Source organism: Bubalus bubalis, chromosome 4, assembly GCF_019923935.1.
Source record: "Bubalus bubalis isolate 160015118507 breed Murrah chromosome 4, NDDB_SH_1, whole genome shotgun sequence".
NCBI classification, from domain to species: domain Eukaryota; kingdom Metazoa; phylum Chordata; class Mammalia; order Artiodactyla; family Bovidae; genus Bubalus; species Bubalus bubalis.
In genome coordinates, this window is record NC_059160.1 from 55982456 (window position 1) to 56007929 (window position 25474).

Here is a 25474-nt window from a genome sequence, read left to right on the forward strand (position 1 = left end):
ATAAAATCAGTAAGAATTGTGCCAGTTTTATCTTTATTATGTTTTGATGTTCTTTTCTGCATTTGTTTTGATTTTGACATTTTCAGGTCAATCAGTTTTCTTTTTTACCCTCACTTTAAGTCTTTAACATATCTACTTTGGTTTTATATAGATTTCGTGTTTCTAATCTCCCATCTCTCCCTCATCTCTACCAAATAATTAATTATTCAGAAATTTAATTCATTGACTTAGAGTTTTACCATTTTTTAAAACGTTTGGTTTAAAATGTTTATATACCTTTTAGAGCTTTAAGTGAGTCTTTAGTGAACTAAAGAGGTTTATTTTGATAACAATCGATTCTCTTTAGGATCAGGCTCTGGTATTATAACCCTGCTCAATTATAATGTTTAGTAGAAAAATACAATTATCTGAAGACTTCACATGGCAATTTAGTCCAAAGAGCTTATAGCAACACTTGGACAAAGCATAGCAGAGGCATAGTTCTCCCATGCCTCGATGTTATTTTGTGGGTTTTTGTTCCTTTGTTTGCCTAGCATACACTTACAGTGTATTTTCCTCTATCAATTAAGTTATAAGAAATGTGACTGAGGAACCGTTCTCCTGTCTCTGTTTTTGGAAGGAACATAATTATATTAATAAATGACTGGGAAACATTTGTTTAAAACTGAAACATATGTAAATTAAAGCCTTACATATGAATAATAGCAGAGAAATAATTTGATGTGTCCGTGGCCTACCCAGTATAAGAAACCAACTTTCTCATAGCTGTGGATGTGACAGCATTATATCTTCAGCTTCCTCTTTAAAATATTTTAATAGATGAGCAATATTAACAGGTACTATTTGGATAAACTTGAACTTTATTTTTTGGCCCTGTTGCTTGTGGGATAGTAGTTCCCTGGCTAGGGATCAAATTCTTGTGTCCTCAGTGCTGAAGGTGCATAACCCTAACCACTGAACCATCAGGAAGTTCCTAAGCTTGAACCTTTGTTATTGCTCCAGTTAAAAAGCTATAATCAGTGCCTTCATAAGTTTTTTTTATTTAAACAAATTTTTAAAATGAATTAATTTATGGCTGTGCATGATCTCCCTTGTTGTGCCCGGGCTTTCTCTAGTTGCAGTGAGTAGGGGCTACTCTCTAGTTGCAGTGCTCAGGTTTCTCATTGGACTGATTTCTCTTGTTGCAGAGCATGGGCTCTAGAGCTCAGTAGTTGTGGCACATGGGCTTAGTTGCCCCACAGCATGTGGAATCTTCCCAGACGAGGAATCAAACCTGTGTCCCCTGCATTGGCAGGCAGATTCTTAACCACTGGACCACCAGAGAACTTCAGTGCCTTTGTAATTTAACCTCAGTGAAAAGCAGGGCAGGAGAAAGACTCTTAATTGGATGTCTGTTTTGTACCCGATAGTTTATGTATTATCTTTAATCCTCACTAAAATCTTTTGAGGTTGGTATTATTTTCTCCACTTTACAGATGAGCAATTTGAGGCAGAGAGATATCACAGCAGGTAGCTTAACTAGAATTCACATCTGTTTGTCTGACTTTAAGGTCTGTGCTCTTTGCAGGTGTTGTCCCTTTGGTATGAACTAAATTGAAAATAGGATTTCTTGTGAATAACATGTTTTAATCATTCCATCTACCACTTTTGCTTGGCTTGTCTTTTTGGGTTTCTGTTGAAGTTTTGTCTTTATCAAAGTTATATATACTCCTTATAAAATACTAAGCCATACAGAAAGTATAAAGATGAAGAAATCTAAAATCTCATCAATCATATGTACTATTGATTTGAGATTTTATAATGCATTTTTTATATAATTGAAATCACAGTATATAATTTTGAACCTTGAATTTTCATCAGGCAGTATAGTGTAACTATTTCTTTATGTAATTGGCAACATATATTACTTGATACCATCTTCCCAGATGGTGCTAGTGGTAAAGAATCTGCCTGCCAGTTTCTGGGTTTGATTCCTGGGTCGGGAAGGAACCCTGGAGTAGGAAATGGCAACTCGTTCCAGTTTTTTTGCCTGGAAAATTCCACAGACAGAAGAGCCAGGTGGGCTGTATTGTCCATGGAGTTGCAAAGAGTTGGACATGGCAGAGCTGCGCACACGTGCGTGTTCGCGCATGCACACACACACACACACACTACTTGATATTATGTAGGTATAATATATCACAATTAAACGGATTATTATGGATATGTAGGTGCTTTTTTCCTTTTGTAAATATCATTGAGACGAACATTCCTGTACCATAGCCAGTTAAGATGTTGCCTGATTTCTCCACTAATGACTCCTCCCTGCCCAACACTAAAGATATATAGTCAGATGTTGGTATTTATGAGTAACTCAGATTAGTTTTTGTTCATCTGTCCATTTGTCCTTTCTTCCCATCTTCCCCTTCAGTATGGTTACAATATTTTTTTTTTAATACAATTAGGTTCATTTTTTTCAAGTTACTTTCAGTTTTAGGTGTTTTCCTCTTCACATTCTTTCTTATTTTGTTTTTTACATATGCAGAATATTAACATGCTTTTCAAAAATCAAAACTATTCAAAGCCAGCTTGTCTTCTTGCGTACTCTGTCTGCTGTCTTCTAATCAAGGGTTTTGTTATATCAGTTGTCTGCCCATCAGTAGTTTTCTTTTTTCTGCATCATTATTGTCCACATACAAGTCTGCTAAATTTTCTCCCACCTAAAAGAACAAAACTGATTTCTCTCCTACCTCACTGGCCCTTCCTTCTTAATTGCCTTTGTTGGCTCCTTGGCCTCTTAGTGGTCTTTGACCAGTCTTTGAGCCATTTCATTTTTTTGTCTTTATCTTGTAGACATATGTATATAACACTGGTGATTATTAAATTTGTATCTGTAGCTACTGAATAAGATTTGAATATCTAGCTACTTAATTGGTATCTTCTCTTGGATATCTGATAAGCATTTCTTAAACTATTCTAAGCCTAAATTCTGATCCTTTATCCCAAACTTACTTCTCCCTCTCTCTCTTTAACCCAATAATTGGTGACTCTGTCCTTCTCTTTCCTCAGACCAAAAACCTTGGAGCCATCCTTGCCTTCAGTATGTATTATTAAATCCTATTGCTCTAACTTCAGAGTATGTCTTGAATTGTTCCCTTCTTACCACTTCCTACTCTTCCAACTTGATCCAAGGCAACATCTTCTGTTACCTGTATCATTGTAATAGTCTCCTGTCTGGGCTCACTGCTTCTGTCCATGTACTTCTTTCATCTCTTCTCAGTAGAGTGATCCTTAAAAAAATTGTTCTCTTATCCTATTCTAGTCAGAACCGTCTCCAGTCATTCTCATTTTTACTCACAGTAAAAACCAGAGTCCTTAGAGTGGCTTAAAAGGCCCCACATGATCTGGCCCCTGTTATTTCTCTAACTTTATCTCTCTTCATTTTGCTGTTGTTCATTTCCTCCAGCCACCTTGGCCTTTTTGCTATTCCTCAGACCTGTGTGTTCTTACCTCAAGTTTTTGTCCTTAGCTTTAACTCTGTCTAGAGTATTCTTCCTCTAGATATTTGCATAGCTAGCTCCTTGGCTTTCTTCAGCTCTTTGCCCGTATGTTATCTTTTTAATGAGGCTTTTCCTGTCCACTCTTTTAAAAATGAAAAGATCCTTTGCTTGCACCTCCTATGTTATTTTTGCTTTGCTTTTTCCTCCATAATTATCAGACTCTGACTTATTATATATTTAACTTTGTAGATATTGGTTAAAATTTATCGAATGACGAATGTGTAATCAGCCCTCTCTTTGTCCTTCAAAAGTTATCTTCTATTTCTCTGGTCTTCTTGCTACATTCCAGATGCTGATCTCTTTTCTGTTCTACTTTATACTGTCTCCTGCCTCAGAACCTTTATATGTTTTATTCCCTCTACTTGGAAAACACTTTCCTGTGCCCTTCTTTTTCTTGCCTAGTTAACTTCTACTACTCATCCTTTAGATATCAGCTCAAAAGTCCCTATTTCAAAGAACCTCTGGATTAAGAACCCCTGCTGTATTCACTCTTAGTCATGCTATTTGATCTCTCTCATCAACTAAACTGAGCACTTCACAAAGGCAGGAACCTTGAGTATACTGCTTGCCAGTGTATGTGTCTGAATAGTGAGGATATATTGAGGATTCAGTAAGTATTGAGTTGGCCAAAAAGTTCGTTCAGATTTTTTTGTTTGACCAACCCAATACTTACTGAATTAGCTCCTTTCAAGCACTAATATTCTGCCTTGAGGCAATGATAGGTCATTCCTATGTGCTTAGAAATGGCAGCCTATCAGGAAACTGTATTTTCAAATCAAACGTGATTCGTGGTAAGTTTGAAACGACTTGGCGTTATTGATCAACTCTGAGTTAAATATGAACTTTATATTGACAAAGTCAATGTGTTGACATCTTGTGAGAAGATATGAATCCAGATAAGATCTGACTAAAGAAATTCTGGTTTGAGTCAATGCAGAAGAATGTGTGTATTGATTCTTATTGGTGTGTGGGGCATGTAAATAACCCAGTACATTTTGTTGCTTTAATATTTAATATCAAAAAAAGGTAGAAGCCTGGCTAACTAATAACTTTTTTGTTAGCTAGTAGTTAACTTTGTCAATAGTTTCACTTTGGAAAAAGTAAAGCTGGGTAAAGTTAGCAGTTTTTTAACCTTTTAGGATTGTGTTAAGAATTAATACATATGAAAATACTTTAAAGTGCATGTGTAATTTATTGTTATTACTAATATCATCTTTATTGGTTGTGACATTGGGCAAACAAGTTGGTTTCTCATTATATTTAATCTTGTAAAAAGTGGGAATAAAAGTAGTATTGACTCTAATGGGTTATCATGAGAATCAGTAATGCATGCACTCAAGGAGAAGAGTCTGGTACCATTAAACCCTTGGAAAATGTTTGCTGTTATTCTGTTATTATTTTCAGTCTCTCTTTTAAGTTTAAGAACTTTCCTTTTTAAATCAATATAGAGAATCTGCATTCTTTAATTAGAATTAAGGGTCAAATCTTTAATGTGACTTTTGGCACTTTCATGGCATGATGAATGGCAGTGGTGGCATCTGCTGCTGCTTCTACTTCTAAAGAGTTATATCTCATTTCCTTTGTGATGGAATTCCAGCTGAGCTATTTCAAATCCTAAAAGATGATGCTGTTAAAGTGCTGCAGTCAATATGCCAGCAAATTTGGAAAACACAGCAGTGGCCACAGGACTGGAAAAGGTCAGTTTTCTACTTCTGCTCTACTGACTATGCTAAAGCCTTTGACCGTGTGGATTACAACAAACTGTGGAAAATTCTTAAAGAGATGGTAATATCAGACAACCTTACATGTCCCTGAGAAGCCTATATGCAGGACAAGAAGCAATAGTTAGACATGGAACAACAGACTGGTTCAAAATTGGGAAAGGAGTAGGTCAAGGCTGTATATTTTCACCCTGCTTATTTAACTTACACAGAGTATATCATGCAAAATGCTGGACTAGATGACTCATAAGCTAGGTTCAAGATTGCCAGGAGAAATATCAATAATCTGAGATATGCAGATGATACCACTTTAATGGCAGAAAGCAGAGGAGCTAAAGAGCCTCTTGATGAGGATGAAAGAGATGAGGGAGAAAGCTGGCTTAAAACTTAAGATTCAAAAAACAAAGGCCATGGCTTCCAGTCCCATCACTTCATGGAAAATGGATGGGGAAAAAGAGGAAACAGTGACAGTTATTTTCTTGGGTTCCAGAATCACTGTGGATGGTGACTGTGGCCTTGAAATTGAAAGATACTTGCTCCTTGAAAGAAAAACAGTGACAATCCTAGACAGTGTATTAAAAAATGGAGACATCACTTTGCTGACAAAAGTACATATAGTCAAAGCTATGGTTTTTCCAGTAGTCATGTATGGATGTGAGAGTTGAATTTAGAAGGCTGAGTGCTGAAGAATTGATGCTTTTGAACTGTGGTGTTGGAGAAGACTCTTGAGAGTCCCTTGGACAGCAAGGAGTTTAAAAACCAGTCAGTCCTAAAGGAAAGCAACCCTGAATATTCATGGAAAAGACTGATTCTGAAGCTGAAGCTCTGATACTTTGGCCACCTGATGCGAAGGAGCTGAATTATTGGAAAAGACCCTGATGCTGGGAAAGACTGAGGGCAAGAGGAGAAGGGGGTGACAGAGCATGAGTTGGTTGGATGGCATCACTGACTCAATGGACATGAGTTTGAGCAAACTCTGGGAGATAGTGAAGGACAGGGAAGCCTGGTGTGCTGCAGTCATTGGGGTTGCAAAGAGTTGGACTTGACTTAGTGACTGAACAACAACAGTGTTTCCTTACCTCACTTGTGGATTGGTTAGTAAAATAAGAATATTCACTTCTGTGATATTATCTATAGCAAAGTAAAATGTAGTAGAGGCTGGCTCAAATCCTTGCATAATACATGAAAAATAGTAGATACTAATTATTCATAAGTTTGAAAGATAATAAGAACTAGAGCTTGAATGTATCTGGTTCTAAGATATTTAAGTGTATGATGGTGGTTTAGTCACTAAGTCGTGTCCTACCCTTGTGACCCCAGCAACCTCAGTGACCCCAGGGACTGTAGTCTGCCAGGCTCCTTTGTCCATGGGATTTCCCAGGCAAGAATACTGGACTGGGTTGCCATTTCCTTCTCCTGGGAATCTTCCCAATGCATTGATTGAACCCAGGTCTCCCGCACCACAGGCAGACTCTTTACAGCTGAACCACCAGGGAAGCCTATGCTGCTATTACATTCTTTTTTCTTACTATTTACTTATTTTTGTCTGCGCTGGGTCTTTGTTATTGTTCACAGGCTTTCTTTAGTTGCGGTGAGCAGGATCTACTCTTCTTTGCAGTGTGCCGGCTTCTCTTGTTGCAGAGCACAAGCTTGGGTGTGCAGGCTTTAGTAGCTGCACCACACAGGCTCTAGAGCGAGGGCCCAGTAGTTGTGGCCCACGGGCTTAGTTGCCCTGCATCATGTGGCATCTTCCTGGATCAGTGATTGAACCTACACCCCCTTCATTGGCTGCTGCTGCTGCTACTGCTGCTAAGTCGCTTCAGTCGTGTCCGACTCTGTGCGACCCCATAGATGGCAGCCCACCAGGCTCCCCCGTCCCTGGGGTTCTCCAGGCAAGAACACTGGAGTGGGTTGCCATGTCCTTCTCCAATGCATGGAAGTGAAAAGTGAAAGTGAAGTCTCTCAGTCGTGTCCGACTCTTCATGACCCCATGGACTGCAGCCTTCCAGGCTCCTCCATCCATGGGATTTTCCAGGCAAGAGTACTAGAGTGGGGTGCCATTGCCTTCTCCACCCTTCATTGGCAGACGGATTCTTAATCACTGGACACCAGCGAAATCCACTATTACATTCTTAATGCTCTGTATATATGCAAGAATGACTCAGCGGTATAGTAACTAACACTAAAATAAATGTCAATATATATTCTCTTTCAGATTTACCAAAAATTTATCTCCTGACAAGATAAATCTTAGTACCCTTAAAGGAGAAGGTGAACTAAAGAATTTGGAGTTGGATGAAGAGGTGCTCCAGAACATGTTGGATTTGCCAACATGGCTTGCTATCAACAAAGTTTTTTGTAATAAAGCATCGATTAGGGTGAGACTTTGATATCTGTGCAAGGCATTTTCTGTTTTCATTTTACTTATTTCATCCCTGTCGTTTAAAATAAATATTTCCTTTTCTGTATTATTTATTAATTTATTAATTTTATTGAAAATTTAATATTCATATTTAAGCAATATTGATAGTTTATTAAAATAATTTTTAAAATTTGGTACATATTTAAAGTTTTCTTCATAGGATTTGTTGTTAAATGGGACAGCTTAAATTTGTAGTAAGTAGAGTCTACTTCAAATGAAGGCATAAGGACTGATAAGTTATCTTATTCTGGACATTATACTTTTATTTGAAATTTTGTCTCTTTTCCCCATTTGTTTCTTATTTTGATAATTTTAAAGTTTTTTTAAATATTATTCCTGCTTATTAAAACTTAAGCTTTTTTATTATCTTTAATCATATCATATCACTTCTTTGTCTTGAAGATTAGGCTTAGTTTGAGAGCCTACTCAGTAAAAATACTGCATGCTAAAATTAAAATTGGGCGATACAGAAAAGATTGTGGAAAGTTTGCTATATCCTTTAATGATCACCTTTAATTTTTGTTCTGTCTTCCATAAACCCAAATGTCTTCAAAAAATATTATCCTTAATATAGAATTTATTTGAACATTATTTATTTGATATTACTTCCATTTAACATTAATGGTCTCACTTTTATGTTTGTCTTGAATATCTACAAGGAAATTGGCTGGAATTCTAGAATTTAAAAAATTATTAAATGAGCAAAACACTGATTAAGCTTTGCTGGGAATTCTTAAAGTATAAAATCAAAATGTATTTTCAGAACTGGAGAAAAAACCATATTATTTTTTAGATAATATTAATGTTAGTAGAACCTGAAATTTTTATTTAAAAAGATGACCAAGAAAATAAGGATAATAATCTTTTTTAAAATAAAATAGGTGTAGCTGATTTCAAGAATATAAATGAATTGTTCAGTTTAAGTCATCTGATATAATTTGGTATGTCTGTCACGATGTTAAGGAAACATCTGTTGATTACTGTTTTAAATTACTTTTTTGATGATTCATTTTAAAGAAAAATTTTCTTTTATAGATACCATGGACAAAATTGAAAACACATCCCATCTGTTTGGTAAGTTCTGAATTGCCTCAGAAATAAGCATTTATATTTGTGTATAATTACTCTGTTAATATTTTGTTTCTTAGAAACATAATCTTATGGCTTTGTGAGCATTTGTTCTATTTTGATAGTATTTAGTTTTCTCAGTCTTTAAATGGGAAATTTAAACTTTAAAATGAGAGGGTCTTTAAAGTTCTTCAGGTCTAGAATATTATATTTTAAATTAGTATATTTTATTGTATCTTTTAACTCTTTATTGACATACTGTGGGCTTCTTCTTTTAATAAAGTTTGATCCAGATTTTCTGTTTCTGCTTTTACTGATCTAATATGTGATATATTCTTTAATGTACTTTACTGTTTAAGGAAAGTTGATTATTTGGCCATTTACTGATTCATTCATTCCGCCAAAACTTACTGAATGCTTCCCCTCTGCCCTGAGGGAACATATATTTTTATAAGGAGACTGACAGTGAACAAGTAAACAACACAAGGCAGCTTCAGACAAGTTCAATATTAAGTAGAGAATGAAGAGATGACTGGAGATGTGTTAGTGATGACTACTAAGGATATTTGATCTTTCTTCAAGAAAAACTTAGCCTGAGGAATTTTTTCATTATGAGTGTTTATTTTTTCATATTTTTGTATATTTCATATTTTTTATAGTTACATGTTTTAAATCTCATGTTTTAGGTTGGGAGAAGCTTTTAGAGGTTGTTTAGTCCTATTTACAAATAAGTAATCTATCAATTAGTAATGTACATTCTGAGGTTAGCAATTATGCTTCTGTGAAACCTAATGGTCTCAGCAGTATATGGCTACTGCTGCTGCTGCTGGTAAGTCACTTCAGTTGTGTCCAACTGTTCGACTCCATAGATGGCAGCCCACCAGGCTCCCCCGTCCCTGGGATTCTCCAGGCAAGAACACTGGAGTGGGTTGCCATGTCCTTCTCCAATGCATGAAAGTGAAAAGTGAAAGTGAAGTCGCTCAGTCGTGTCTGACTCTTAGCGACCCCATGGACTGCAGCCCACCAAGCTCCTCCATCCATGGGATTTTCCAGGCAAGAGTACTGGAGTGGGGTGCCATCACCTTCTCTGATATGGCTACTACTTACAGTTTTTTCCTCCTGTACTCCTGTAATAAGCTTTTCCAGAAGATAATAAGTGCCTTGAGAAAGGACTGAGCATTTTCTCTTTTTAGACCTTTAGAGAGACATTTAAAATGTCTTTGCTTTATTTTCTTTGCTCCTAAAGAAGTGAATGAGAAAGTAGTCTTAAATGATATCCTTATACATAAAATATCTAATGTTTATATTTTAAATGTATTTTTATTAGTCCTTGGATAAAGTAATAATGGAAATGAGTACATGTGAAGAACCACGAAACCCAAATGGCCCATCACCAATTGCAACTGCTTCAGGACAAAGGTAAGCTATCCATTAATATGTATGATTGGCAAAGGGATTCTATAGTCAGCTCTGTTATCTGCAGTAATAGGACATAAAATAAAATTTCCTAGCCTCAGTCTCTATTTCAGTCACTCCTCCCATCAAACATTTTATAGTTTTAGTAAAACATTTTGCAAAAGTAGCAGAATTGATTTTTAGCCTCTTTCATTTATCTTGCTTTCCTTGATATTAAATAATAATGATCAGTCAAAGGCAGAACAGCAGCAGAAAATGGAAGAAGAGCTTAGGCATTCTATAAATCAGATAGTCTCTTATTTGGTCTCTGAACACTTTCTCTGCATAACATTTGTTCTGTGCATCAGTGGACCTTTTATGACTCTTAAGAGTTAAGTTGATGCCTTAAGAAAGTATAGACCTTTTGGGTTACTCTAAAATTCATTAAATACAGAATACTCACACTTTATACAGATTGAATTTTGATAGATAAAAACCAGATGCTAATAAAGTAGAAGCTTGTAAAGGAGAGCATTTCACAAAGCCATCTTGAAAAGTTAGAGTGGTTCTTAAAAAATAGTGGTTCTAAAAAAATAGGTTCTTAAAAATTTGCCTATTTATCTTTGCATTCAGTAAATTTGAATCTTGTTTTATATATAATTTCTTCAAAACAGATTTTCTGCACTATTTTTGGGTGGTACAGGTATTCATGTAAAAAGTTTACATAGATTTTAATGTGATTAGTGCCTCCTCAAGTTGTACAGCATGGCAGCTCTGGACATTTTCAGTATTCTAGGTGCTGTGTAGAGCCAGTGATATACTCTTCTTGAGACTGAACGTGCACATACAGGTACACACACATACTCTCTCTCACATTTTCCTTCTCTTTTACCAAGGTTGAACCATCTTTATATTAATGCATTCTGTGAGAATACCTACAGTCTGATCAGTGACTTTTCACATGGGAATCGAATGGTGATCCATCCACTGCTGAGAGTTTACTGAAAGCCAGATTTATCACATATACAGTTTATATTTGGGCTATAGGTAATAGTGATGGGGAAAAGAGCTTTCATATTAACATTTTTGTAGTTTATGTATTTTCCAGTAATTTGAGATTTAAAATTTAGATTATGATTTCAGGTCAGGTAAAGTAGGTTGGAGCAGTTGATCTTAAAATTGGCTGGTCAGAAATATTGGAGAAAAAGGTGCAAGTGAAAGTCCTTTAGTCGTGTCTGACTCTTTGCAACTCGATGGACTATACAGTCCATGGAAAACTCCAGGTTCGAATACTGGTGTGGGTAGCCATTCCCTTCTCCAGGGGATCTTCCCAACCCAGGGATCGGACCCAGGTCTCCTACATTACAGGCGAATTGCTTACCAGCTGAGCCACCAGGGAAGCCCAGGTAGGAGCAGTTGATCTTAAAATTGGCTAGTCAGAAATATTAGAAAAACCTGAGATGTTTGTAAGACTATTAAAAGGGCAAAAGTAGATTAGGAAAGTTGTTATAAACAAATGATTTAATTAGGTGTGGCACAAATTAGGTATTATTGTATGAGAAGTGAAAAGCAAAGGAGAAAAGGAAAGATACAAGCATCTGAATGCAGAGTTCCAAAGAATAGCAAGAAGAGATAAGAAAGCCTTCCTCAGCCAGCAATGCAAAGAAATAGAGGAAAACAACAGAATGGGAAAAACTAGAGATCTCTTCAAGAAAATTAGAGATACCAAGGGGACATTTCATGCAAAGATGGGCTTGATAAAGGACAGAAATGGTAGGGACCTAACAGAAGCAGAAGATATTAAGAAGAGGTGGCAAGAATACACAGAAGAACTGTACAAAAAAGATTTTCACGACCCAGATAATCATGATGGTGTGATCACTCACCTAGAGCCAGACATACTGGAATGTGAAGTCAAGTGGGCCTTAGAAAGCATCACTACGAACAAAGCTAGTGGAGGTGATGGAATTCCAGTTGAGCTATTTCAAATCCTGAAAGATGATGCTGTGAACGTGCTGCACTCAATATGCCAGCAAATTTGGAAAACTCAGCAGTGGCCACAGGACTGGAAAAGGTCAGTTTTCATTCCAATCCCAAAGAAAGGCAATGCCAAAGAATGCTCAAACTACCGCACAATTGCACTTCTTTCACAGGCTAGTAAAGTAATGCTCAAAATTCTCCAAGCCAGGCTTCAGCAATATGTGAACTGTGAACTTCCTGATGTTCAAGCTGGTTTTAGAAAAAGCAGAGGAACCAGAGATCAAATTGCCAACATCTGCTGGATCATGGAAAAAGCAAGCGAGTTCCAGAAAAACATCTATTTCGGCTTTATTGACTATGCCAAAGCCTTTGACTATGTGGATCACGATAAACTGTGGAAAATTCGGAAAGAGATGGGAATACCAGACCACCTGACCTGCCTCTTGAGAAACCTATATGCAGGTCAGGAAGCAACAGTTAGAACTGGACATGGAACAACAGACTGGTTCCAAATGGGAAAAGGAGTACATCAAGGCTGTATATTGTCACCCTGCTTATTTAACTTATATGCAGAGTACATCATGAGAAATGCTGGACTGGAGGAAACACAAGCTGGAATCAAGATTGCCGGGAGAAATATCAATCACCTCAGATATGCAGATGACACCACCCTTATGGCAGAAAGTGAAGAGGAACTCAAAAGCCTCCTGATGAAAGTGAAAGAGGAGAGTGAAAAAGTTGGCTTAAAGCTCAACATTCAGAAAACGAAGATCATGGCATCCGGTCCCACCACTTCATGGGAAATAGATGGGGAAACCGTGGAAACAGTGTCAGACTTTATTTTGGGGGGCTCCAAAATCACTGCAGATGGTGACTGCAGCCATGAAATTAAAAGACGCTTACTCCTTGGAAGGAAAGTTATGACCAACCTAGATAGCATATTGAAAAGCAGAGACGTTACTTTGCCAACAAAGGTCCGTCTAGTCAAGGCTATGGTTTTTCCAGTGGTCATGTATGGATGTGAGAGTTGGACTGTGAAGAAAGCTGAGCGCCGAAGAATTGCTGCTTTTAAACTGTGGTGTTGGAGAAGACTCTTTGAGAATCCCTTGGACTGCAAGGAGATCCAACCAGTCCATTCTGAAGATCAGCCCTGGGATTTCTTTGGAGGGAATGATGCTGAAGCTGAAACTCCAGTACTTTAGCCACCTCATGCGATGAGTTGACTCATTGGAAAAGACTCTGATGGTGGGAGGGACTGGGGGCAGGAGGAGAAGGGGACGACGGAGGATGAGATGGCTGGATGGCATCACGGACTCGATGGACGTGAGTCTGAGTGAACTCCGGGAGTTGTTGATGGACAGGGAGCCCTGGTGTGCTGCAATTCATGGGGTCGCAAAGAGTGGGACACAACTGACTGACTGAACTGAACTGAACTGAAGCAGTTGACAGTCTATTTCCTGGTTCATGTTTTTATAGTACCAACAAGCTTTATAATTTTGGCTTTGTGTGTTAATCTATTTCTATGTTTTCCACACTTGCCAAATTGTAAGTCATTTAGGGTGCTTATAAAAATCTACAGGGTTTTTTAGGCTCCTTTTTTGAAATTAATGATTCATTAGGTCTAGAATGGTTGTCAAGAATATGAATATATATCTTCAATTCTTTATAGTCATGTAATTTAGGAAAAAACAGATCCATTTGATTTTGTTTATAGCTAAGTGATTAAAGTAGAGGGAAATCAACAATGAATAGGCTGGCCCTTCCTTCTTTGTAGGACCTGTAAGCCAACAGTGCTCCCATAGACTGGTAGTTTAGTAAACTTTGTAAGTTCAGGGATTTGATTTTTCACTTCACATGGAGATAGATGTCTATGTGGAGATTAACCAAACTCAGAAGACATTTTTGTAAACTGAGATTTAGTTTATACTGGATGATATAATCAGAAAGATGTAGACTTTAGTCACTGATTCAGCCTTTAGCCTTCTGATGGTAAATTCTCCAATACAATTATAAAACTTTTTAATGTGCATAGATTAGAGTAGATGGGTTTGAACATTCCAAAGGATATTCTCAGATAATTATTATAAAAATATTCCTGCAACTCCAGAAATATTTCTAAGTGACCAATATTTGTTCTTAGGGTCATAATAACTCTTCCCAAATAACATGTTGTTTAAAGACCACAGCAACCTTTTGAAATAGGTATTATTTTCATTTTACAAGTGAGGAAACTGAGGTTCATAGACTTCCAATAGTATTAATAATACCATAATACTACTATTTTTAATACTACAGATAATACTTAAACCTTTTAAAGTATCATGAGTCCAGGGATGGTCTTCTTGCTTCATATGCATTATTTCATACAGTCCAAATGTAAGCTACAAAGTATATCTTGATTTAAAAGATAAGTCATCTGAATTTTAGGAAAGATAAGTAATTTTATTTATTCATTAGGATAGTAAACCAAGAAGCATAGCAGGTATAGAGGAACAATGTGCATGATCAGTAAAAATGATGACCTCACTTTATGGATGTTGGCTTTGAAATATGTGAGAAGCAGCCAAGTAGAGCTATCTGATGGACATTTGAATTTTACAGTCTGAAGTTTCAGCAAGAAATCTGATACAGATTTTGGAATAATGGTCATGATTGAAGTAAGGTGCCAATTTTGCAAAAACTTTCACCACCCCCCTGCAAAAATGTATCAATAGTCTAGTCTGTATTTAAGTCTTGCTGTACTTATTATTTTTAAAAACTTTTTTTTTTTGTATTGGAGTACAGCCGATTAACAATGTTATGATAGTTTCAGGTGGACAGCAGAGGGACTCAGCCATACATGTATACTTAAATATATATACTTATTCTTGAAACATGACCTTTATTGTTTCTCTGTGTCTTTGCTCGTGCTTTTTCCTCTTTTAAGATTTTCCTTCCTTCTTATCTCTCCTTGAGAAAAGTTCATCTTTCTTTTCTGGATGTATTTCTCATGAATTATAAACAGTTTCTTCCTCTACCAAGTGTACCAATGATTCCTTTTAAAAAAGCACCTAAAGACAAACTCCCTCATGTTTCAGTTACTAGGATATGTTTTTTTTTTTCCTCCCCAAGTAACTGTCAAGCCCTGTAATGCCACAACTCTGTTTTGGTTTTCTTAGGTCCTCGCATTGTTCACATAGTAGATGCTCCATAAATATTTACTGAATTGAATTATATAATGTGAACTTTTTCTGGCCTTATCCCTAAACTACAAGATTATATTCCAGTTGGCCTCTACAGCTTTCTTTGTGTCAGGAATTTAGCCGTCTTATTTACTTTATTGATGCCAGTTCTCTGCATTAATGCTTTTTAAAGCAGGCAACTTTGGATGGCGATTAAAATAATTTAGAGAGACCAATTTTAAAAACCTTTAGCATTTTGAAATAGCATTTTTTTTTTTTTGGTAACTTACATGTAACCAGACTAGATTGTTTTAACAAAAATTTGTTTTGTTAAACAAAAATGAGTAATATGGCAATTTGTGTACTTGTGTGAGAATATTAACAGAAAACTTCTTCACTTTTGATGATTTATTTTTGGCTTTAATGCATTATATTTTGCTTTGCTTTCCCAGTGAATACGGCTTTGCTGAAAAAGTAGTTGAAGGAATTACTGTTTCTGTAAATTCTATTGTCATTCGCATTGGAGCAAAAGCCTTTAATGCCTCCTTTGAACTTTCCCAGCTAAGAATCTATAGTGTAAATGCAAACTGGGAACATGGAGATTTAAGATTTACTCGTATTCAAGATCCACAGAGAGGAGAGGTAAAGATTGTATTTTTCTTTCGTTTAAAAATGCTTTAGCATTGATTAATATTAAAGTACATTTAAAATAATTACTTTTTATGGTTGCTTATATTCACATACTACTAGATTTACTTTTTCCTGTAAACTATACTTTTCTTTATATTATTTTTGTTTAACTATAAAATGTACATTTTTAATGTTTTTACTGTAGTCTTTCAACTTACAGAGTTAATGAGTCCTATTTTAACTTCTAAGCTACTCAGAATTGAATTTTAAATTTAAAAAATTAAAATATGTTTTGTTAAATTCTTTTTGGTTACATAATTCAAATGTTCTTTGTGTTTTATATTAAAATTAAATTACTTAGAATAAAAGTGTCAGCAGCTTTACAGATGATGAATATAATTATGGAGATGTGTTACTGAATTTGAAAGTGTATAAATAAAAGTAAAAGCATAATGAATAGATCTAGAATATCATGTGAAAATTTGTTAAGAGATACATTTTCTTTTTTGGCTGCACTTGGTCTTCATTGCAGTATGAGTGCTTTTCTTGAGTTGTGACACACAGGGTCTTCTCTCGTTGCAGCCCACAGGCTTCTCTAATTGGCTCAGGGGCTTAGTTGCTCTGCGACATGTGTTGCTTCATGGCACATGGGATCTTAGTTCCCTGACTAGGAATCGAATCCATGTGCCCTGAATTAGAAGGTGGATTCTTACAATCAGACCACCAGAGAAATCCCACAAGATACATTTTTGTAACAACTTTTTTGTTTTTATAAATCTACATTTTTTCTTATTCCATTTTGTGTTTGTGAAGCTAATCTCTTGTTTTCCCTTTAGGTTTTGACCTTTAAGGAAATAAATTGGCAGATGATTCGAATAGAGGCAGATGCTACCCAAAGCTCACATCTTGAAATTATGTTTGCTCCTGTTCGATTAATAACCAACCAATCAAAAATCAGAGTCACACTTAAAAGAAGAGTAAGTCAACAGAGTTACCTTTTGATTCATGTGCTAACTATTGGAATTGATGAAAAATTTTAAATTATTTATAGGTGAAACATTGGCATATTAAAACAGTGCAAAATAAAAGGAAATAATAGTGCCTTAAGCAATATTTGAAGAAATCTGTTGTGATGATAGCATTAGGTTTAATATTAGTATTTTTATTTTTGATAAATTGAATAGATTTCTCAGTTACAAAATATTTATTGAATAGTAGCTATTTTATAATTTTATGTCTCCTATTGAATATTCCTCAGGAGTGGGTAAACAGTAAAGTCTTCACTATTAGTAACCAAAACTACTAGTTTTAGAAGGCTATTAAGATATGACTGGATATTTAGATAAATATGGAAGATAGCTGCTTAAGAATGTCAGCATTTGAAAATCCACCATAGACTAGGATGAAATTTAATGTGGGAAAGTAATCACTTTTTAAAAAATGTGGCTCAATTGAAAGAATTTTTCAGAGTATGACACTTAATACAAATATTGTGAAATGTGGTTACAATAGCATTTTAGTTTTTAATTAATTTTAATGCCTCCTTTTCTACTAGAATTACAGTGGACCCTTAAACCACACAGTTTTGAGCTGTATGGGTCCACTTATATGTGGATATTTTTCAATAGTATATACTCAGTACTACATGGTCCAGGTTGGTTGGACCTGAGGATGCAGAGGAACCCTGGATATGGAGGAACCTTGGATACAGAGGGCCAACTATAAGTTATATGCATTAACCCCTGCATTGTTCAGGGGTCAGTTGGGGTTGCATTAATGTTGATAATTACATGATTTTAGCTATAAATGCAGAATTAAATTATATAAATGCTTATACCTATGTAACATGTACCTGTTAAGGTAAAGGAACCTGTCAGTCTTTTTTTTACCACTGTATCTCCAATACTAGGAAATATTTCTTCCATATTATAGGAACTCAACAAATACTTGGTGATAAAGGAAGCGTTTATTTAAATCATTGAAAAAATTTTAACTTTTAAAAAATACAAGTGCATTCTAAGTTTTATTACTTGGCTTAATTTTATGAATCATTTTTTCCTGACAGTTAAAGGACTGCAATGTCATTGCAACAAAGTTAGTTCTAATATTGGATGACTTATTATGGGTTTTAACGGATTCCCAATTGAAGGCTATGGTACAATATGCAAAATCTCTTAGTGAAGCAATAGAAAAATCAACAGAACAAAGGAAGAGTATGGCTCCTGAACCTACGCAGGTATGTTATTAAATGTTAATAGGAAAAACACTTCACTTTACATGTAAGTGGTTTCAAAACCAGAATGGTTAGTTGTTGTTTTCTCTATGTGAAATAAATTATAATACTTTGAGTCCAAAAATTTTCTTATATATCAAATATATTTCTGTCTATATAGTACATATCTTATTTGCAAGTCTGTGCTTGGCACTAGATTTAATGATAACATAAAAGTATTTTGATGTTATAAATACGTATTTTCAGGAAATTAAAAAAAATACAAATTAAAAATTACTAAAGTCCAAAAGGAAAAAGCCTGGATAATTATAGTCAAGGGAGAGAATGTAAGGATTGACATAAAAGCCCTAGGGAATTGCTGAAGGTGAACACAAAGCTAGAATTGTCTGATGGCTGGGACAAAAATGAGGAAGCTATTTAATGATCACTTTCTTAAAATCAGAAGCATTACTAGTTTTTTTTTTCCTAAAAAGAAAAAGTTTTCTAACCTTTCCTAGTACTAAATACTGAGAATTTAACATGAAGATTTTTGTAGAAGGGAAATTGGAAATCCCAGTGTGTAGTGTCTTTTGATAATTTTATGAGTATGATTGACTTTTTATATCTATCCAATAAAAACTTAATGGATATTGTGAAATCATACTTCTATGAATTATTTCATTGGAAATAGAGTAATTACATGTTAGATGTGTACTTTGTTGGTGATCTGGCTGATACGTGGTAATTTAAGCTTTATTGTGACTGTCAAAATGTCATTGTTTACTGCCTGCCTGCTTTGTCATCAGGTGCAGGGCTAGATGCTGCTGATGTAAAAATAAATATTTTCTGAACCTGCCCTCAAGGATCTCAGAATGTAATGGGGAATTAAATGTAAAACAGATTATTGCAGTCCAACATAAATGCTAGAGTGCAGAATTAAAAATGGGGATGAGGGACTTCCCTGGTGGTACAGTGGATAAGAATTTGCCTGCCAGTGCAGTAGATGTGGGTTTGATCCCTGGTCCAGAAGGAAATGGCAGCTCACTCTAGTATCCTTGCCTGGTAAATCCCATGGATGGAGGAGCCTGGTGGACTTCAGTCTTTAGAGTCGGACACAACTGAGCAACTGAACAACAAGAACAACTGGGAAGATTCCACATTCAGTGGAGCAACTGAGCACGTGCGCCACAGCTACTGAGCCTGCGCCCTGGAGCATGTGAGCTGTAACTACTGCAGCCCCCATGCCTGGAGCCTGTGCTCTGCAACAGGAGACGCCACTGCAATGAGAAGCCCGTACACCACAACAGTGAGTAGCCCCCTGCTCACGGCAACTAGAGAAAGCCTGCACACAGCAATGAAGTCTCAGAGCAGCCAAAAAAAAGAGGGATGAGGAGATTATAGAAGGATAGAGAAGTTTTAATCAACTGCTTGTGGATGGACTTTGGAAAGGTTTCACAAAGAGGATAATGAAGTTAAGTCTGAAAAATGAGTGGGAGTTCACAGATGAGAAAAAGGATATTTCAAATGAGGAAATAGAATCTACAAAAGTATGATGGTGATAGAGAGCATGGTATTATCTGATACAGATAAGGGGTTTAGTGTTACTAGAGCTTTATTTTTGAGAGTGATGTTATACATGCCTTGTGAATATGTGACAGCATCCCAAGTTTTAAGAAAATTGTTTCACATCTTCCATTTTGATGTATAGTCTTTCTTGTGTTAAGATGTCAGTCTGGTTTTCCAGTTCCATAATTACTCCTATCCTAGTATCCTACTTTACAAACGAAAAGCATTCTTCTTACTCATCCTGGTTCTTACTGTGATAGATTTGTCACAGGTGAATGGTGAGGCAGGCAGGAGGGTTTTGACTAAAAAATCTCTGGGAAATGACAGGCAATTTGAAATATTGCTGTCCATGTTGGATGTGAATGACCAGTGACAAACTAACACATTAGATGATTTCCACTTCTTTGCTTTCAACATGTTTGAAGGAAGATTTAATAAATGTCTGCTGCTAGACTATTAAAAACAATCTTTTTACAGTAGATCACTATGTGAATCCTGGCAGGTAACTTGAAAGAGTTCAAAGGATCATGTTGCTTTGCTAAAATAAAGTTGATTTAATTCCAGCCTACCTATAGATGTGAACAAAGTTTCCCAGAGCTTTAAGCTAAATTGATGGTGAATCCTTTATCATTCTACCAAATAATTAATATTTATCCAATAAGATGTCTTCATATATAATTCTGTGTGGGAACCTAATTTTAAAAGTTTGATGAACTGAGTACTGGATCACAGCATAGAATAGGGTTTTCCTAGGGAAGTAAGCAGAAGTGGCCACTAGACATGATGGGCATTATATGTTTACTTTTCCCATGGGCATACAGAAGTCAATGGAAGTTTTTAAATAGGAAACAAAAGTTAAGTATGACATGGTGGTATTATAAGAGGGTAGATTGAAGAATAGGAAGGCTGCCACTCTAGGGAAGGGTAGACTTGGATCTCTAGTAATGGTTTGAAAGAAGAAAAAACAAGCCAAATTGGGGAAAGATATTTGAGTGTTTTATCAGTTGAGGATAGAGAAGAGAGAAAAGTTGAAAACTTCTTGAACAATTAGTAATTCCATTAACCAGAAGAATAAGTACAGAAGGAAGCAGGTTTGATTAGGGGACGTAAGGCTAAGAAAAGGTAATAATGAGTTCCATTTTGGAGTGGAAAAAAATAATTTAGGAAGTACAGGAGGTAATATTTTGCAGTATTACCATCATAACACTAGTCTGTTAAAGCTTGCAATGACGATTCGTGTATTATAATTTAGGATGTCATTAACAGAGATGATAATTGAACTGAAAGATCAACAGACAAAGTGTTGATGTTACTATAGCTTATTTATGCAATATGTAGATAGATGTCTTTATATAAAATAGAATATAGATTAGGAAGCTATATAAAGATACAGGTTAGGAAATGAGAAACAAAGACAAAATTCTATAATGCTACTACCATGACAAAACCATTGTTAGCATTTTGAGGTTATTTCCTTACAGAGTTTTTTTTTGCCTAAGCATCTGCATTATTTCATAGTTTAGAAAGGATGTAATAGCAAATGGCTATAGTTTTCTTCCATGTCATTAGTATTTAGTTAGTCTTTTTTTGTCACTCCTTAATATTTTATAGTAGTTACACTTAGCCATTGACATTGCTGTGGAGTTTATTTCTTTGGTGGTAGTTGTCACATCACTATTTTAGGTATCATTTAAGATAACAAGAGTATGCATTAGAGAGTGAAGTAGTTGTGTTCCTTTGCTCAACTTAGAACTTGAGAGCTTTGCGAACTTGAAAATTAAGAATTTTTTAAAGATTATTCATGAGGCAAGAGTTTATAATGGCACACGTTCCCCCCTACAAATAGCATCCAAAAGCCTGAATGTACCTTAGTACAAAGAAAAGAGTTTGTAGGGAGATTAATGCTTATGTTTTTATTTGTATCAGTATTTGTCTTGATGAAAGACAGGAAACATAATTAAAGCAATACTGGAGAGTGTTTTCTTTCAAAATATTACCATCATAGACATAAATAATAGTCTATAACAGAAGCAGAAGATATTAAGAAGAGGTGGCAAAAATACACAGAAGAACTGTACAAAAAAGATCTTCATGACCAAGATAATCACAATGGTGTGATCACTCACTTAGAGCCAGGCAGGCATCCTGGAATGTGAATTCAAATGGGCCTTAGAAAGCATCACTATGAACAAAGCTAGTGGAGGTGATGGAATTCCAGTTGAGCTATTTCAAATCCTGAAAGATGGTGGTGTGAAGGTGCTGCACTCAATATGCCAGCAAATTTGGAAAACTCAGCAGTGGCCATAGGACTGGAAAAGGTCAGTTTTCATTCCAGTCTCAAAGAAAGGCAATGCCAAAGAATGCTCAAACTACTGCATAATTGCACTTATCTCACACGCTAGTAAAGTAATGCTCAAAGTTCTCCAAGCTAGGCTTCAGCAATACGTGAACCGTGAACTTCCAGATGTTCAAGCTGGTTTTAGAAAAGGCAGAGGAACCAGAGATCAAATTGCCAACATCAGCTGGATCATGGAAAAACCAGGAGAGTTCCAGAAAAATATCTATTTCTGTTTTATTGACTATACCAAAGCCTTTGACTGTGTGGACCATAATAAACTGTGGAAAATTCTGAAAGAGATGGGAATACCAGACCACCTGACCTGCCTCTTGATAAATCTGTATGCAGGTCAGGAAGCAACAGTTAGAACTGGACATGGAACAACAGACTGGTTCCAAATAGGAAAAGGAGTACTTCAAGGCTGTATATTGTCACCCTGCTTATTTAACTTATATGCAGAGTACATCATGAGGAACGCTGGGCTGGAAGAAGCACAAGCTGGAATCAAGATTGCTGGGAGAAATATCAATAACCTCAGATATGCAGATGACACCACCCTTATGGCAGAAAGTGAAGAGGAACTCAAAAGCCTCTTGATGAAAGTGAAAGAGGAGACTGAAAAAGTTGGCTTAAAGCTCAACATTCAGGAAACGAAGATCATGGCATCTGGTCCCATCACTTTATGGGAAATAGATGGGAAAAACAGTGGAAACAGTGTCAGACTTTATTTTTCTGGGCTCCAAAATCACTGCAGATGGTAACTGCAGCCATGAAATTAAAAGATGCTTACTCCTTGGAAGGAAGGTTATGACCAACCTAGATAGCATATTCAAAAGCAGAGACATTACTTTGCCAACAAAGGTTTGTCTAGTCAAGGCTATGGTTTTCCCAGTGGTCATGTATGGATGTGAGAGTTGGACTGTGAAGAAAGCTGAGCGCCGAAGAATTGCTGCTTTTGAACTGTGGTGTTTGAGAAGACTCGTGAGAGTCCCTTGGACTGCAAGGAGATCCAACCAGTCCATTCTAAAGGAGATCAGCCCTGGGATTTCTTTGGAAGGAATGGTGCTAAAGCTGAAACTCCGGTACTTTGTCCACCTCATGCGAAGAGTTGACTCGTTGGAAAAGACTCTGATGCTGGGAGGGGTTGGGAGGAGGAGGAGAAGGGGGCAACAGAAGATGAGATGGCTGGATGGCATCACTGACTCGATGGATGTGAGTCTGAGTGAACTCCAGGAGCTGGTGATGGACATGGAGGCCTGGCGTGCTGCAATTCATGGAGTTGCAAAGAGTCGGACACGACTTAGCGACTGAACTGAACTGAAAGCTTTAAAAGTGGATTGGGGAAAACATAAGAAAAAGTGATTTTTCTGATGAAAATCAGTTTAATAATTAGTAAAAAAGCTTACTTGAATCCCTAGAATTTAAGCCTTCACAACTGTTTCATCTTTTTTTTCCTTTAAATAATGTGGCCTCAGTCATTTTCATTGAGATTCTCATTTACTGAGTACACTTTGAAATTCTTTTTACAGTATGATTATAGTTCTTACTATGAAGAAGGTATGTGTTGTATATAAGCTGTGTATATAGTACTTTAATTTTCTGTAAATAACTATACTTTTGTTAACAAATTGTTCTTAGAAAGTTTAAAAATATTTTAAATAACAAATCTGGTCTTCTTTTAATTGTTATAAAAGCTTCATGTATAGTTTTATGGTTAACAGATATACAGATCATCTCATAGTATACTTACGTATGTAGAGTTATTTTAAGCTATTGAACGTTCACAAATGTCTTTATACTTCAACAGTATACTATGTTTTCTCTCTTCGGGGAGCAAAGAATGTGAACTCACAAACTGTTATAAACCTCAGCTATTTTCTGGCTTCTTCAAGTTCAGAAGATATACCACACCTCTTAAGAGCACCTGTGGTACTAAATAATATCACAAGTGGTTTTACAAAGTAATTATTTATTTCTTCAGGGCCTATAATAGTGTATGTAGCTAATGGATACAGGGCTCACATTTGTTTTCGTTTTTAATATATAGAACTAATAATATTTAAATAAGCTGCCTTTAATAGTTAATAAATATATTTTCTCAAACAGGAAGGGCTATAAACATGTAAATATAGCTATTCAGATACTTACTAATACATATTAGGTTCATATTCAGATTGTTTATAGTTCTCTAGTTTTTAGGTTTTAGTTTTATTCCTATATAATTTAGAAAATATTTTAGGGAAACTTAGTTACTGATGCAAAATAAAATGTATTTGCTTATTTTTTATGACTTTATTATTAAAAATATTTAAGTTTTCTTGAGTGGGGAATGACAGATATTTAACTTGCAGTGACAAGGCAGCTTTAAATCTTTTAGAGCTCTGCGGTAGCCCCATCTACCCAGCATGCGAAGACACCACAGACTTCAAATGCTCCTGATCTAAGTGATGCAATTGTGAAACTGTTCAGTGACTTTGATGTTAAAGAAACCTCCCATCATTTAGTGATTTCTCATCTAGATCTACACATATGTGATGATATTCATGCTAAAGAAAAAGGTAATAAACACTGCTATTTGAAACTCTTTTGGTTTTCTCTAAAATTTACTGCACATCTGGATTGTTTTTCATATGTAATGAGTAGTCTTACTCTTAAAATAACTGATCATAATTTATCATTCATTGAGATACATAGATGAAAGGTATAATTTTAAGGATTATATATTGGTATAAAATTTTATTTTGCTTTGCTAGTTAGTGCCTCAATATAATTAATTGTTGGCTGTCAATGCTAATGGTAAAATTAGGTGTTTTTGTTTTTTTTTTCAAGACTGACATCCTTAGAAGATAATGAAAAATTAGACTTGGCTTTGAACTAGCTTTCTCATAATTTTTAAATTGTTCATAAATTAAATTTTAGTCCATACTCAAGTCATAATTATTTGCACATGCATTTCACTTGATTTTAGCTCAGAGGCTGAGAAGTGATACATGTGTATTTTCAGCATGATGGTTTATCTACTATTTTCTACCCCCTTGTGCATATAAACACAACTATGTGACTGTTTAAATTTTTTTTGTCTCCTTACTCCAGATCTTCCCTAAATTTGGTCAGGAAGCCAAATTCCAATTAGGAAAATGTTTTCTTTTAGCTTTAGCTTCTCTTATTTTTCCTTATTTAATGGACACAGGTAATGGGTTAACAGGGAGCTGCCCTTGGTCACTTTGAAAATCTGTGTTTCTGTACTCTAAGTGTTACGCATTTCTGTATATCCTTCAGAGCGTCCCTGGCCCATAATTGTTAGAAGGTTTCAATGTCCTACTTCTAAGACATTGGTTCTCAAACCTTGATGAGCACGAGAATCAAGCTGAGAATCTTTTGTTTATTTTTATTTGTTAAGTTTTTGCTTATTTTATTTTTTGCTGTGTTGAGTCTTCATTAC

At 35.7% G+C, this 25474-nt stretch overlaps 1 protein-coding gene across 3 annotated transcripts in view; it reads left to right on the forward strand.

Moving 5' to 3' along the window:
• Positions 1-25474, forward strand: part of UHRF1BP1L (UHRF1 binding protein 1 like) — a 95003-nt gene that overhangs the window by 27450 nt on the left and 42079 nt on the right. For all 3 annotated transcript variants that reach the window (XM_025283673.2, XM_025283671.2, XM_044941457.1), the window contains 7 exons: positions 7476-7638; positions 8718-8756; positions 10078-10169; positions 15739-15928; positions 16753-16893; positions 17982-18152; positions 24410-24590. In XM_025283673.2, coding sequence (XP_025139458.1) covers positions 7576-7638; positions 8718-8756; positions 10078-10169; positions 15739-15928; positions 16753-16893; positions 17982-18152; positions 24410-24590 — 877 coding nt within the window. In that variant the 5' untranslated portion in view covers positions 7476-7575. The remainder of the gene's footprint in view (positions 1-7475; positions 7639-8717; positions 8757-10077; positions 10170-15738; positions 15929-16752; positions 16894-17981; positions 18153-24409; positions 24591-25474) is intronic.